Genomic DNA, 16,179 nt, shown 5'->3' on the forward strand with positions numbered 1-16,179 from the left:
GGATGAATGGTATATACTAGAAAATACTGATTGCCTGTGACAGAGTTGTGACAATCAAAGAAGTCTTCACAGACATTTGAAAAAGAGGCCATCTTTCATAGCATGAGCTTATTTCATGCTATGGGAGGCAGGGGAAATTTCTGTTAAGTGTTCTAAGATGCAAAAGCTGCCTTTGTAAGCCATATATTCCCCTTAAGAAGTTAATATAAAAATGTTTGCAGCTGATTCCAAGGGTGCCCACACCGTCAGTCACCTGTGGATGCAAGCCTGTTCCTAAGCCCGCACTTGCTTCCCAAACACAGTATTTGCATGCAAAGTCATGACCAGACTCAGCTTCAGGCCAAAGTTTTGGTCAGTCTCAAAGACAAAGTTGCATAGGCTCAGCATGGTGACAGGGATCCAGACTGCCCTCTCCCTGCCCACGGGACCAGGGCAGGTGTAGGAGGACCAGGGCAGGCGTAGGTCTGAGCATACGGCAGTCCAGTCCATCCAAGGGCCATCAGGTATGTTTGAACTCTCCTCCAGGTCCTCATTAACATGCCTTCAATAGCTGAAGCCTGCCTGAAGCCTGTCCTGATCTTATTCAGGCACAGAAGTTTTTCCAGAAAACTTTCCTATTTTACTATGTCACATTATCTGGAATCTCTTAGTACCAACATTTTTCTTTTATTTTGACAAGGGTGCGTGTTATGCCTTTTACAGCATGCACTTCTTGACAGCAGGCTGAATCAATAAGGAAATGCATTGCTGTAAAACACCACTGCGAACAGCTGCTTTTTGCTACATTTGACTGCTATCTTATATGCAGGCATGCATAATAAATGGTCATTTATCATCCTCATTAATAAAGACAACAAAATAAAAAGACAAAATGGAAAATATATTAAAAATAATCCTATTCCCTAAATAGCTCATAGCAATAGAGGTCATTCCTTTCTTTAAACAAGCATGAAAGGATCAGAAACTACACATTGATTGAACTCTCTAGTAAAGGACCCTTAGTATGGTCTTGGTCCACCACAAGTGCAAGGTGAAATACATTGGCTAAAACCTCTTTCCTTGTGTCTCCTAGCGTGCTCACATGGTCACTCGCTGCAGCTCACCTGATGTGTGGTCAGTCATTGGGCTCTGCCTAATTGTCCTCAGAGTCCTTACTCCGAAGAGCTTTGCTGCTCTTGTTTTGGCTAAAAAGTGGGAGGCTAACTGTTAAGACAAGGGTATAACATTAAGAGGGAAAGCACCTGAAGTAAACAATTTGCTTAGGTCATGTGATGGGATTTTTAGCCGTCATTCAGTGTATGCAACTGAAGAGCCCCTTCCGAAATTCTTTTCCCTATTTTGGAGTAGGTGTTTGTAGTCTTTGTAGTCACCTTTGTAGTTTTGTAAAGCAGTGGTACTGGATATGACCTATTTTGTTTCACTGCATACCTCTAAAGATAAGAAAAACTTCTGTTTTGCTTCTAAAGCTATATGAAGGCTATTTTGGACTTATGGGTTGCTTTAACTTTCAGTAGCTGAAAATGGTCTCCCAGTAACTGATCACAAGCAGCAAAGAGCCACAGCACGTCACAGCCAAACATCATCCTCTCTCTCCTCCTGGGAGCTGGAGGAGAAGTAGCATATGAATACACAGCCTTGGGTCTGTATCTGAGATAGTCCTCCACACCTAGAGAAATCCTGGCTGGAGAGGGATGGTAATTTCCTTTTTTTCCCCACTGTTCTGGTAGAGTGGTGTAATAGGTAGCACAGCCTTTGTGCCACCTGTTTGAGAAAGGAACCTTGTTAATGCATTTATTTTGCTGTTCTTGCTGTTTTGCTGTAATGATGATGTTTACCCTTGTAAATCCTTCTGAAAGGACTCTACTTTTGAGAATTAGTCTCAAACTCTTTGCACCATGTTTTCTTCAGAAACGTGTGTCAAATAGGCTATCTCCCATGTTCAGATGCCTGTGTATCTGTTGCTGGATGCACATCAGAATAATTTGCACTGATGAAACCTGACTGCCAGGATATGCCAAAGAGAAATGAAGGCAAGAGTGATCATTTGAACCAAGTTCCAAATGCAGGCATTGAATCTGGATAGAAACTTTACAGACAGTTTCTTGTCTCCTTGTGTTGTGCTGTTGGCTTTTTGATCTCAGTAAGACTTGTATTTTTTTCTCACCTTGTTTAACTCCTCTAAGTTTGCGAAAAGTCTCCACAAATCCACATCCAAGAGAAATTCATTACTCTGCAGGTATTTTAGTGTGTTCATAAATATCTTTAAAAATAAAACAAATCCATGTTATTTAATATTTTATTCAATTTAATATATCTGGTAATTTTCCTGAAAAGTACCTGTTTCCGTTATAATTCTCCTGCAACGGTCACTTGATTTGGGGAATGCAGAAGATGATGTTTTAAGAAAATTTTCCTGGCCTGCTGGAAGGCTAGATATTGGGCTTTGGGTGAGGAGGAAGGTATGAGTGAAGGCCCTGGGGTCTCTGTGAAGCCACCGCAGAGGCAGTGCTGTCTCTGCCATGTTTTCTGCCTGAACAGGGACCACTGAGCCCCCCGCAGACCTGCGTGCAGGAGTTAATAGCAACAAAGTTGTAGGAGCTATGGGTTTCTATGGCTTTTGTAAATGCTTTCCTTACTATCCCATGCATCTACTACTATATATATTGTTTGGAGTTAGTATGGAAAAGAGAAAACTTGTTGGAATAGCAAATCATTAAGGTTAGCGGAGGGCTTATGTAAGTTTTTCTTTGCCTTGTACCATTAAACTGTATTGAGTATGCACTGCATGTATTTTTGTTGACTGCTTAAGATGTTATATTACGTAAACCCTGACTGTGATCTTGGAGATGTGCTAAATTTGAAAAAGGCTTGAAAAATGTAGACTACAGAGTAGATTTTTTCTTTTTTTGTGGAAAGACATTAATTGGAAAGAAACTATCATTCAGGTGCTAAGACTGAAGAGCTGATGAGAGTGTGTGCTTAGCTTTGTGAAATTCCTCAGCTGCCGTGAACAGTTGACCTGAGAGCTTAAAGGGGATTTGCAGAGGTCTTAAGGTTCACTATGGAGATTCATTAAAATCAGTGGAATATTTCGATAATGAGAAGCACTAAGAGTAGCAGGTACGTGTAAAACTGAATGCCCAAGTTCACTGGGGTTTTTCTTTGGCAGGATAATTTGTGAAGCTGACTGAATAGCGTGTTATTCATGGGTCACACAGGGCTGGCTAAGGTACCTCTGTAGATTCCCACGGCAGACTTGCCCAGGGGACTGCACATCTTCTGTTATCCTCATGCTCCCCAGGGCTTCACCTATCTTTTATTGATTTGGATCACTGAGCAAAGAGTCCAGAAGGATGGACATTTCTATCCTGCCTGGTGACCATAGCTGGCCTGCTTCCTGCCCTTCCCTCTCCTGCCCCTTAGGGTTTTGCCCTACCAAGAAGGAATTAATCCCAGCTCTTCCTTTATTACCTTCACTTTGCAGTACTTTCTGTTCTGCCTAAACTAATTCTTCAGCAACATTGAAAGCATTTCAATAATTTTATGTATTTTTCCTCTGTGTAATAAGAAAGCTGAAACTCTCTATGCAGTATAAGGGAAAAATAATAGAGAAGCTTCCATCCTTTTAAACATGTACACTAACCTTTGATGTGTGATAAATGTAAATGGTGCAACTGCATAATATTCTTGTCTGTCTTTCAAAGCTCTTAAAATTTACCAGGATACAGACAGTTTTGGGGAGGAGAGTTGTTTGCTTGCTTGCTTTTTTGTCTTCTTGTAATATTAGAATTACAGGCCTGCTGAACTCTGGGGTTTTCAATGCTCTAGTCAGGATAATCTAACCACAGCTCTTTTGTCCTATCTGTATGAAATAAAGCCAAGAGTAAGTTATAGGCTAGCAGTAGATAAATATCCAGTATAGTCAGTCAGAGAGCGGCTTAAGTTCAGAGTCAGCGAGCTGACAGTGGAATATCAGCTGAAATTATTGGAAGGTTCTGCAATCAGATTGTGTTCACAAAGCACTGAAAATGATGTCCAGAGGAAGAGATGCCATCAAGAAGATTTAAAAAAAAGCATACAAAGGGATTTGTGGAAATAGGATGATCAGGTGGGAGAAACAGCAAGGGTGTTAGTCATTCCCCTGTAGATGCTAAATGAAAGATTATAACCAGGTTTGTCTGCCTTGCTGACAGACAGACAAATAATGTTTCGTCTTTTTTTGAGAAAGGAAATCTGAAGTTACCATCTTGAGAACCAGCAAATGATCCAAAAAGTAAGTGCATTCACTTGTGAACAGTTCCCACACGGCTTCTTCTTTCTTCACTTCTAATCGGCTGTCGGCATCTTTCTGCTCAGTCTCTTGAGTCTTTATAAATTCATGCCAAGATTTACTCTATAGATTGAGGAGGAAAAGAAGAATAACTGACTATTGCATAAGGTTTGAAGCAGTTGCTGCAAAAAAACCTATGATCTATTTGCCCCTGTAAAGAGCCTGGCTGCCAGTATTAGTGCTTCTTCTGTTGAAAGCTTAATGATTCCTTTAAAAAGGTGAACTCCCAGCTTTTTTATTGCTAAATACCCATTATATGAACACACTGAATTTGTCTGTAACACAGAAGTAGTCTACACTTGTAGGATGCTGTACAAAAAAACAAAACAAAACAAAACACTGTGGGCAGCTTGCAAATGCTAATGAGTTTAATCTGTCATGCTGCTGGAAAGCAAGGAGGGATGATAGGTTCCTGTTTTCCAGAAGGTCAAATCAAGGTACCAAAGGACCAGGTCTTCTAAGGTACCTGGCTATGTTTTGTTCAGTCCTGGAGTGAATGGCTACTACAACCTCACTGCCCTGCTCCCCAGCAGGACTCTCACGTACCAGTTAGGCACCTGACAGGAATCCTCAGCAAACCAGTATATGGAGGACTGTACATAACAGCATAGCTTGAAAAGCAAAAGGATTGGGGGAGGGGGGTTAGGTTGGATTCGGTTTATTTGAATATGACCCTGATTGCCTAAGCTTAATGTTTCTATTGGCTAGGTCACCTTGGGGGCTGTGAGCCTAGTTTGCCTGGGCAGAGGGGCCTTGGTGGGGTTTATGCAGCTGAACCTGGCTATCAGGCATCTGCGTGGGCTTTCTGTGTTTGGAAGTCCGTGCCCAAGCTCCAGCAGATCTGGTTTAGGCGCTGATCTGCCTGTTTGAGAAGAAAAGGGCTCCTGGATGTTCAATAACCTGTTGATTAGGGCTTGACTGCAGGATACAAGTTACCTGAGTTCACATCCCTAATCCAAGCTGGGTGGAATGTGAATTAAAGGCTCTTTCTTTATTATTATTATTATTATTATTATTATTATTTTTAATCCACTAGATGAGTGCAGAGACTCCACACAAGATGCCTGAGGGGTGCATTAATGAGTTAGATTTGCTCTGAGCTTGCTGCTGGGGTCAGAGTCCACTCAAATAGTTGTTCTCTCTTCCTTGACAAGTTTTTTTTTTGAAACTGCAGGAGTTGTGCCTGAGCTGAGGCTCTGAGCACCTGCACAGCGGGGAATGGGGCATTATCTTTGTGCACCTCCCTTGCTAGAAACATGAGGAATTAGTTGCCTGCAGGATCAGGTTGCAGCTGACAGATGGCCTGGAGAATAAAAGTGGCACCCGAATGATGGATCTTGTCCTTTCTAGCTATTAGAGTACCCTGGAGGCTCTAATCCTAGAGAGATTGTCTAATAGGTCCCAGGGCATCTGGTAAAGATGAACCAGAGATGCTTGCTCGTGAGCGTAAGACAAGTTTCTTGCTTCCCAGCCTTGCTCCACAAGTAGTCCTCTCTAGTGCAGCGATTGGGGGTGACCTTGCCCTGTGTTGCCGTATGGGCCTGGTGTAGCTCCCCTGGCTGTTTTTGGGTGCCTGCAGGGCTGCAGTTTCCCTCCCACTTGCTGCAGGCGCTGCCAAGAGGGTCGGCTTGGGAGCTGCTGCCTCTTGATGAGGAAGGTACCTCCGTCCGCCCCAAAGTGGGGGGTCCGTAAGCCTGGCAAAACCTTGGGAGCTGCGAGGGCTCTTGCTAAGTTTGTAACCATGCTCACATCCCTCTGACCCCTCCACTGCAAACACTGAATTTATACCTGAGGCCTACGCATTAATTTTGCAGATAGGTTTCATATTCAGATTAATGTGTTGAAAAATGGTAATTTAAAAAGAGCACAAAAGTTTTATCCCTGTCTTTAAGAGCTTAATAGATAGCTTCTTTGGTACTGAGTATTTTGATACCTTAAAAAGGCAAAATTCGTATGTGCTGCAATCTATGATCTTAACAGTTGAAAGACAGGTTTCCAGATCAGATGCTTGCTTCTGTTTGTCCTTACCCTGTTTAATGACAAAAAAAAAAATCCTTAATTTATACAGTATTTTAAAGACCAGTAAGAAGTTTTTTTCAGTTCATTAACTTTGGGCTGATCTGCAAGGAGCTTTCCCCTAACACCCTGATTTCCTTATATTTGGAAATCATGGTGTTTGATTGATGATGATTGATACTCATTGTGTATGAGACAGGGACGGTGGGTTTATTTGTAGCTATGGGTGGGGTAAACGGCTTAGATATGTGGGTGTGTAAGTAAGGTCTTATTTATATAACACAGCAATCTTCAGCAGGGCTAATCACTGTTATAGCAACAGACAGTGGACTACCCTGAAAATATAAAACAAATAATGTGTTCTGTTTTCTCCAACACAGTCAGAAATATGGGACTACAAAATGTATAATCTAAATCTTCCTTCCCCTGTCATCTTATGTATGCAGATCTTGGATGATTTTTTTTTTGATTTGAGCACCATATTCAAAAAGCTGCTCTGGTCAGCTGCAGAATACTTTCTGTAAAATGAGCTTTGATAAAGGTTGAATAGCAGGCAGAGTCTGTGTGTGTGAGGGGTCATGAAATAAAACCAATTCGTTTTGGTTTTGTTTTGTTTTTCAAACCAGCAGTGCCATGTGCAAAGTTTAATGAATATTTGCGACCCCAAATTTAGTGCTGTGATCTTAGACTTATAAGGTGTTTGACTGTGTTTTATCTGCTTTCTGGATCTGTATGGTTGAACTTCATGGATTTGTACTGACTGAATTGTAGGCAATGAACTTAAGCCGGTTCTGAAATATGTATTTGATTATAATATTTGATATTCACTACTTAAGCTGAACTTTCAGTTCTGTAAAATGGCTTGAAATGGAGCAGAAACAATATTGTAATGATGTGTGTGTGTATGTATGCATATACTTGTGTGTTTTACCAATGCACCAGCAAATGCCTTTGCATAAGTTGAATTTTATGCTGGTGTGATCAAAGCAAGGACATGACTGAGCAATCTGCGCTCTGGTCCCTGGGCGCTGGCTGGGAGGTGCTGCTGGCGGGGGGACTTGCGGGATCTGCCATGTGCGTCACATGTAGGGAGGTGGCGGTGGCAGCCGTGTCCGACCCACCCTACCTTCGTTAGAGATCAACGACCTGGTGGGTGCTCAGCATCAGGTAGGGCGGAGGCTGCTACGTTCAGTTCACCTGCCTTTCCCCAAGGGCAGGAAAGTGAAGAAACTCTATTTACCCTGTTAGTTCTGGGAGAAGGCAAAGTCAGGGCAAGGGAAAAAAGAAGAACAAAACATAAGGTGTAATACTCACAAGTCCTCTTTTGGCAAATGGCCACCTTGGCTTTTTGGACTCTAATGGGTAAAACAAACGTGTTATCAGTAAAGAAATAGATAGTGGAAAGCAGAATAGTTGTTTTTTTTTTAGGTGAAGCCTGATACACTATACTCTATTTAGCTCAAATTTAACAGTTCTGTTTAGGCAGTTTGTGTACCAGACTTAAATCCCATTAAGGCTATTGAACTGGGATCTTCGCAGCAAACATGATGTCTATTTGTGATGGGATCTTGGCTGATATTAAACACTCCCACTTGCTGCAGATGATCTGCATGTGATTGCCAATTCTTAACATGGGAAAAAGCGTCATAAGTCAGGCCTGTTCTTAAAGATATTCAGTGTTTTGGAGGGCATGTCTGCTCGTTAGTGATGTCTTGGATCTATGCAGATGCTTATGGCACTTTTTGTGAATTTAACAGCATTGCTATAGTAGTGCAGGTATCATTGTCTATACAGCGTAGTCTCTTCAGGAGTAAGAATACCTTTGTGAAAAGTCACATTCATAGGATCACAGTTGCAAAGCTCTTTAAATAAGCAGTCCTAAATAGCCTAAGCCTCAGATCTGTACTGGCGTCAGGCACCGCAGTGCAGGCTGTAATTCACCGTCCTTAGTGAGGCATGGGGAAAGCTGGGAATCTAGATGCAGGAGCACATGGGGCAGAAGGGGCTAAGTTTGCTCAGTAAGAAATTTGGAACAGAATGCTTTTTTTCTGAATTCATGCTACCTACCTTCAGGCCTGTGTGAGAGGAGTCACAGTCCAAAATTTCCTCTCTTGGGTTTTGGAGCATGGGCCATCCTTTCGAGGAGGACTAGCTTGTTTGCTTTGGTGAAACTGCTTGTTGTGCCCTTGATGTTTTTTTTGCGGGAGGGAGGAAAACTTGTATCTCCAGTCACCAGCATCTTCTGATCAGTGGCAATCACGCTGCACAGTATGCTCTATTCCACTATAGATATTTGTGGAAACTGCTTGTGGGTCTATAGTTGAACGTTGTGGGCGACCTGTAGCCATGGGTTGGGTCTACAAGCTTCGTGATCAGAGTGCTAATTGAAAGGCTGGCATGGGGCACGCTCTTCCCTCTGCTTGAAGCTGGCAGCTGGGAATTTGCAGCTCCTCGATGGAGATCCTGGCCTGGGCTCTGGTTGCTCCAGCCTTGTGGAGGAGGGAGATGATCTGTGTCCCCCCACATTGTCTCTGTACTGACCCTCCCTCCCCACCCCACGTGCTCACAGACCTTAACTGGCTTTTACTGGGCTGATATGGGCAGACCTCAGCCTGTGTCTGACCTGCGTTCAGCAGCAGGGCTGCAGGGAGCAGATAGTCCATGGCAGCGTCCAAGATGAGGAGGTCTCCAGGGAACATCTCAAGTCTGGGCAGACTCACCACGACGGAACTGCGCCTGCGGTCGGCTGATCTGCGTGACGCGACCACAACACATTTAATTGCTTTCCCCTCCTGATGGCAGAGGAAACTTCTGAAGTGCTCCTCACCGATATGTGAGGAAATGAGCTTAAAAAAACCTGCTGAAAGTGGCCGTATAGCAGCCTTGAGCACTACAAAAGAAGGTATTCACAAAACTGGTAAACAAGTCTGGACGGAACTAGGTTCCATAAATGTCGACGGAGCGTGGACAGCAACCTTGCACCAATCATGTATCTGCTTTATGCGCGTGGACAGAAACTGTAACCAATCATGTAACTATTGCTAGCGCATGTGTATTGCTTATCCATATATATACTTTGTGTAAACTCTAATAAAGGGGAGAACAATCATACTCATATTGAGACTCCGTCGTTACTCCGGGCCCGCCTCCCACTCCGGCGTCCTCCGACATCTGGTAGCAGAGGATGGTTTATTTCCATGACTACCGACATTTTATCATTGCCTTTAGGCTTGTCTTTCAGGGGTAGTTCCTGATAATTCAAACAAACTTGTATTTTGAATGTAATATGGCTTAGCAGTCCTGCCGATTGGAGACAAATGGCTCTTTCTGACTATTACTGGTACGAACGGAGGGCATTGCCCAGGATGTCAATCCATCAAGTTAAGTGACACAGGCGTTCTGCATCCAAAGGTGTGTTCGAGGCAGAGGCTGCTTGCATTCAAATACAGAAATTATTGGTGTATGTCAAAACCTTTTTGGGTCTTACACCAATACCTAATTAATGGTGTTAGCATACTCTTGCAAGGTAACTGGTGTCTGCAGCTGCTGTTCTGCTTTCTTCAATTGACTGATGCATAAAGATGGTGTGAGATTTTACAGGGTCAGTAATTAAGTAGCTGTTGTTAGTGGAAGGGAGTAAGCTGGGCGTGGAGGCGTTAAGTATGCATATATGTACATGCATGTATACATATATACATTTATAGATACATATATGTAGATATTTTAGTTACCATTTACTGTGTGTGGTATTCTTGGTCAGTAAAGTATAATTCTTATTGCTTTCTGCCTAGGCAGAAACCTTGCTGTGACTATTTAGTCACTTGCCAATGCTTGATGTGAAACTTTGCAAGTATTTTTTTTCCCCTAAGTGCACGAATGGTCACCTGGCTACTTACTGACTGGCAGATGGATTCTGATGAGGCTGAGAGCTAGATTTTAAGATGTATACTGGAAAATGGAGACTGTGTTTTCTGTTATGATCTGACAGTAATGTTGCTTGCAATTACCTTAGGTAATCCAATCTAATTGCTTGGTCTAAAGGAAAGATTTGCTCCTAACCATGGAGAGAGCTGTAGGTTGTCAGGATGGCCAGGTTTGGGACTTTAAGACTTTAAACACAGGCAGGTTGGGGCTTAAAAATTAATTTTTTTGGTGGGGTCACACTGTGCAATGCACAAGTTCCCTAAAAGCTGTTCCTTTTCTGATAATCCCACTGTATGGGAAACATAGGAACCATATATTTTATTTAACTTTAGGGATTTATATGAAGCTCTGAGATTTCTCCTGAAATTAAAACTAATATATGGACTGCAGGTTTCCTGGGATGGTGTCTGTTTCTTGGTAGTCTGCAAGCCCACACTAGTGCAACAGAGACTGCTTTCTGACAAGGCGCACTGCAAACATTAAGTGTTGATAGTAACTGTATTAAGGTGTTTCTGAAACCACTTGTGATTCCTCTGTGTAATCTCTTGGACAGTTGGAGTGTTATACAAGCCAGGTGCTGCAATATAGTACAAGGATAATTCTAGAAGTTGTAACTGCTACACTGTGAGATTCAGGAGATTTCTTTCAGCTTTGATTCACAATAAAATTTTTCAGTGTATTACTGATCCTTTATGTATCTAGCCTACCTCAATTTTGAAATACATTTTGAAGCTGGAGGTTAGTCACTTATGAAAATAAATAATGGGTAGCACAGTTTCATTGTAAATGAGTTAAATGGTGTTATTTCTCTAAATCAGAAAGGCCTTGAACTTCAGAGACACGTCTAAAGAAGTTCTTCACATAGGTATGCAAGCCTGTGATGTATGGGAGCATGCTAAGGTCACTTGGATGCATATCTACAGTATACCCTTGCAGTTTGACATGCCTGGGTTGATTAATGACGTATGTGCCTAAATTATGTACGCATCCTTGATGAAGGTACAGGTACAAGTATTTGTGATCATCTGGCCTGACGCTTGTAGACATATTAGATTTGTTAGATGTTTTTGTTGGTTTTACTGGAGAAATGAAACTACTGGAGTGCTGTGCAATGCAATTTGTCAGTGTTTGAGTCCGTATGCAACATTTTCCCATTTTTTCATGCCTGCCAACCCTGTAGCTTTGCCTTTTTCTTTAGTTTGTGTTTGCTTTTCTTACTAGGGACAGGATGCTGAAGTGCTTGAGTCAAAGAAGTGTTTTGTACTTTAGGGATGAACTTGATCACAGGAGGAGATAACGTCCGTGCAATGATTCCTCCTTTAAATCCGCTTGTTTTGCCCAACAAGATAATGTCAGAGGTTTGTACTATGAAGTTATTGAAAATTATTAAAGATGTTGAAGCAATTCAGGGTCTGGAGAAATAAATATCCTGGGTATATAGTGGTTTCTAGGGCAGGGAAAGTTTCAGCTGGTTGCTCTTTAAAGATCTGTATCCTGATAGATTCATAATTGTAGTCTTACTAGACCTTTAGATGTCACTGGGAACAGACATCTATATCAATCACCTTAATTAAGTAATGGATATGTTTTTTTAAATGAGTACTTTGTATATGAGAACAAAAACAACTGAAGAAGTCACAAGGATGAACATCATGGGGTAGTCACAGTATTAAACTGGGATAGCTGCTAGGTGATGACACTGTTACCCAAGGGGCTATGGGAGGATGTTTGGACTCTGCTTCAAAGAGTTAGCATAGCATTTTGCTGCTATATTAGATATTAAAACGGGAACAAGAGGACTTCAGAACAGATGAGTCCAGCTCTCTCAGCTCATTGAAAATGAACTGCCTTAGTAGTTACTGGGAAGACTAGCAGGATGTCTGTAGGAAAGAGCGTGATCCAGTTTTGCACCCAGTCTCTGGCACGCTGAATGGAGAAAGGAGAAAATGAATTCATAATAAACTGAAGGTGTTGTTTTATCAACATTTGCTTCAGTGGCAGTGTTGGCTTCAATATCTCACCCTGTCCCCACCACATATCCCTCTCTCTGTGCTGCCCCTCTGGTGCTTTTTGTTTGTTTATTTTGGCTGATTATTTTTAATCAGCATCAACTCAGCACATTGTCATGCTAACAGAGATGTCCTGGCATAACAAACTGAGGGCTGTGTAGAGGACGGCTGTTTAAAAATGAGAATTGTTGCTTAAAAAAAGGCTTTTGAAAGTATAGCCTGAGAGAAGGGAGAAGAGATGCTTATTAAAACTGGAGGACTGAGGTATGTCTTTATCCTGTAAGGTCTTTTGAATGATCTGTGAGGCAGTGTTGGAGGAGAGTGGCCAACTATGCCAATGTGCTTCTAATTGGAGAGAATAATCTGACATTTCAGCAATTTTCTCTGGCTGTGATAATAAGGGATTAGCTGTTAAGGAGTTTGATTAATGATTTAGATAAATGAGGAGCTGAATACAGTCCTTGCCCAGACCTTGGACCAAATTCAGCTATTCAACTTGACAAAAAAATTTAAAGCAAAAACCAGTGATTTTTGTCTTAATTTTTCTGCACATTCTAATATTGGTCAGGACAAGAAATGGAAATTGTAATAGGTCATCCCGACCTCCTTTTCTCAGTCCTTCCTGGTGGTGATCATGGAACAAAGCTTGTGATGTTCCTTGCATGTTTCTTGATTTTAAAATGTATCTGGATGGCTGTCCAGAGCCAATGTCTTAGCTGGCATATACTGGGTTCCCTCCAAAGCTGCCAGATGAGTTACATCAAGAGAAGGTGTGTGCATTAAATAACGAAACAGGAGAACATTGAACATTTGTATTCAGTCTTCTTCAATTTCTCACCTGAAGTGAGCTACAGATTGCACAACTATTTACCCCATCAATGACCTCTGCTTATGTATTTCTGTTTTGAGTTGGATCAGAGCAGGCTATTCCCGCAGTAGGTGTGGACTGTTTTCACACTGAGACACAGAGATCTCCTTCCCTTCCTCCCTCTTTTACTGTAAGTTGAAAAGGCTAAAGGGTGAGTTGAAAATTGCAGCAATTCAGAAAATCTGGGAAAGCTCTTGTGCAGTGAGCACATCATTTCAGATGCATACATCTGTTAAGCCTTGTCTTGCGTGTTGACTCGTGGACTGCATCAGCCTACTCCCACCTCCCTGAGACCCAAACACAAACCTACTTGAAATACAGACCTGTTGGCAACCTGCTGGTTATAATAAATCTTTTACCTGACAAATGAGTAAATGTTGGGAAGAACAGGAGATACAGCTCAACTAATGATATCTACTGCCTTAGGGAGTGAAATACTATATGGCATGGTCACACAAACATTGTATTACTGTTCATTGTGAGGCTATTTCTGCCTTAGGTTCCCTAAGCTTTGCTTACCAGTGCTAGTGCTTTTAACATACCTGACTCACCTGTATGCCCCACCTGAAATCTTCAAGGGGATCAGGCAATAAAATGAACATTGCATTATCAGTGAGAAGGTGTTGTTATTAAGGGAGGTACTATCTGCAACTTCCCTGTTGTTTGAGGAGCAAACAAATTTCGTTTTTTTTCCTTTCTGTAAATATTTGAACATCTCAAGGAAACAAACATGGTTGAATCAAACTCACTTTTAATTAGGTTTTACTTCCTGAAAATTACTTGTAAGAGCTTAATGCAACTTAGTGCACAAATCTGTAGTACATAGCACCTTATGTCAACAGAAAGTGCATGCACTAACATCTTATAAAATCCATATATTCTTAATTTATAGGATTAACAATCCCTTCATCCAGCAGCAATCCTGGATCTGCTTTTCTCATGTATGAGAACAATATTGAGCTGTTCTGCTAGCTTCTTTGCTCCCTTTTTCCTCCCACAAAGTTTTGAAGAATGTTGCTCAAGATTATGAGATGTTTCACATTCTTCAGCTGCTGAAATTTGACACTGTTAATCCCAACAGCAAGACCTTTTGGCAATTAGTTCCCTTTTCAGAACTCTCAGGTGGTCCTACTGAAATACTGTGTGAAATATAGCCAGACGTGCCAGGGAGAGGGCCACCTTTGAAGGAAAATCTCATTAAGAAGTTCAGTATAACAAACTGGTGACAGGCACTTCACAAAGCAAATCTATAAATTAAAGTTTAGTTATGCATACATATCTCACTATTCACTTTGTCTTAGACAGGAGCAAATTCATTAAAAGTTTAAAGAAGTTTAGCTTAGAATAAAATAAAACAAATATTTGCATACCTTTTTATAGGCAGGCCACCCTTCTGAAAGAAAGTGAGATATTCTTGTTACTTGGTCAGAATGCAAACAATCTGATGTTGTGAATGAAGCACTGATTTGCTAAGAGGAATATAATACATAGACTTAGACATTGGCTAATTATTTTTCTGTTGTGGATAATGGAGCAGACTCATTTGATATCCAGAATGTTTTCTATATTTGATTGGGAAAAAATAGCTTTCGGTCTATGGCACAAAACTAACCAGTTAGTAAAGTGCTAAATGCGTATTTAAGACTGCCCATATACAGCGAAACATGTACTTAAGTGCTCTGCATGAGGATGGAGTCAAGCTATATGTCTGAATTTAACTTCTTGTGCAAGTAATGCAAGGCCAAGAGAGTAGGTCTACAGGCATTTCTCCTAGCAGCAAAGCTGGCTTGTGTGGTTCCTTTTGCTGTGTCCTTGGACTGAAGTTATGTGGGATGGCTGAGCAGCAGTTTGCCACCGCAGAAAGGTGGGAAAGCATGGTCAAGCATAGGATTAAGCCGACTTGGTCACCAAGTGGCATGGCTGGAGCCACGGTCTCTTGTTGAACTGGAAGGACAAATCTGCCTTCTTGAAGAGAGCAGAAATTGGTCTGTTATGGGAATGGAGCACAGGTCAGGTTGCAGTTCAGTTTAAGAACTGTGGATTTTTTTGTGCGGTGGGCCATGAGTGAACATGAAAGGCTGAAAAAGAGGTCGCGTCAACCCGTCCTCCTTACCTGGATGCCTTCCTGCTGCCTAGGGCTGGGACAGGGAAGTCGCAGGCAGAGTAGCAGAGCTGGCTTTCCACCAGTGTTGGAGTGTCGCTTCCGGACTCCCATTGCTGAGAGGATCTTTTTGGCTTGACAGCTTTGATCTGGGGCCAGCAGACTCCGGATCTGCTATGGTTGTTTCAGTCTTTGCTTTGGAAGACAATAGTTTTGCATGGACACAGGAAGGCAATGACAATGAGGAAGATTTAGTGCACCGTGGTGGACTTTCACAAATATGGTGGAGTGAGCCGGTGTATTCCTTTGGATTCCCCAGCTGAGCTGTGTCCTGAAATGACAGTGCTTGTGAGGCAGAAGCCATCCTCAGATGCCTTAAAGTCGGAGAGGTGGAAATTCTGGCCAGAGCATGCCGGTCAAACTGGAAAGGTGCATGGTAGCTCCCAGTGCGCTCCTCTGTGGGAAGCTTCAGCAAAAGTGAAGACTCAGCATAACTTCTGTGGATGCAGTCACCTGGGGGCATGGTGACATCCATACAAACTGATATTGCCTGCATTTCATAGGGATTGAAGACATCATCTTCTGGGCTGCTGCTTCCAGACAAATCTTCATGAAGCTCAGTTTCCCTATTTAGAAGTGCCACGTTGATGTACGTTTCTTTGCTCAGGTCCAGAGAATAATCAGAAGTTGGTTGTTGCATTCTTTATTTGCAGCATAAAGATTTATAGCTGTGTGTACATAAAAACACTATCAGAAAAGGATCTTCTAGAAACTTGTACGCATTTTTTTTAATATGGGAGCATATGCAAATGGAAAAAATCTAAACAAAATAACAGATATGTGCACTAGTACAGAAACATAGCATGCAACTTGAATCCTTAAAATGAGAGTTTCAGCTTCAGGACCCTATTTCAGCAAGCTCTTTTAGCAG

The 16,179-nt window shown here is 41.9% G+C and overlaps 1 protein-coding gene across 1 annotated transcript in view; it reads right to left on the reverse strand.

Moving 5' to 3' along the window:
- Positions 1 to 15,948, reverse strand: part of PLEKHG7 (pleckstrin homology and RhoGEF domain containing G7) — a 37,053-nt gene extending 21,105 nt beyond the window's left edge. The window contains 8 exon segments of the mRNA XM_067289912.1: positions 2,165 to 2,260; positions 4,244 to 4,393; positions 6,264 to 6,359; positions 7,661 to 7,701; positions 8,970 to 9,097; positions 14,518 to 14,540; positions 15,261 to 15,303; positions 15,305 to 15,948. Coding sequence (XP_067146013.1) covers positions 2,165 to 2,260; positions 4,244 to 4,393; positions 6,264 to 6,359; positions 7,661 to 7,701; positions 8,970 to 9,097; positions 14,518 to 14,540; positions 15,261 to 15,303; positions 15,305 to 15,948 — 1,221 coding nt within the window.
- Positions 15,949 to 16,179: the final 231 nt, after the last annotated feature.

Source organism: Apteryx mantelli, chromosome 1, assembly GCF_036417845.1.
Source record: "Apteryx mantelli isolate bAptMan1 chromosome 1, bAptMan1.hap1, whole genome shotgun sequence".
Classification (NCBI taxonomy): domain Eukaryota; kingdom Metazoa; phylum Chordata; class Aves; order Apterygiformes; family Apterygidae; genus Apteryx; species Apteryx mantelli.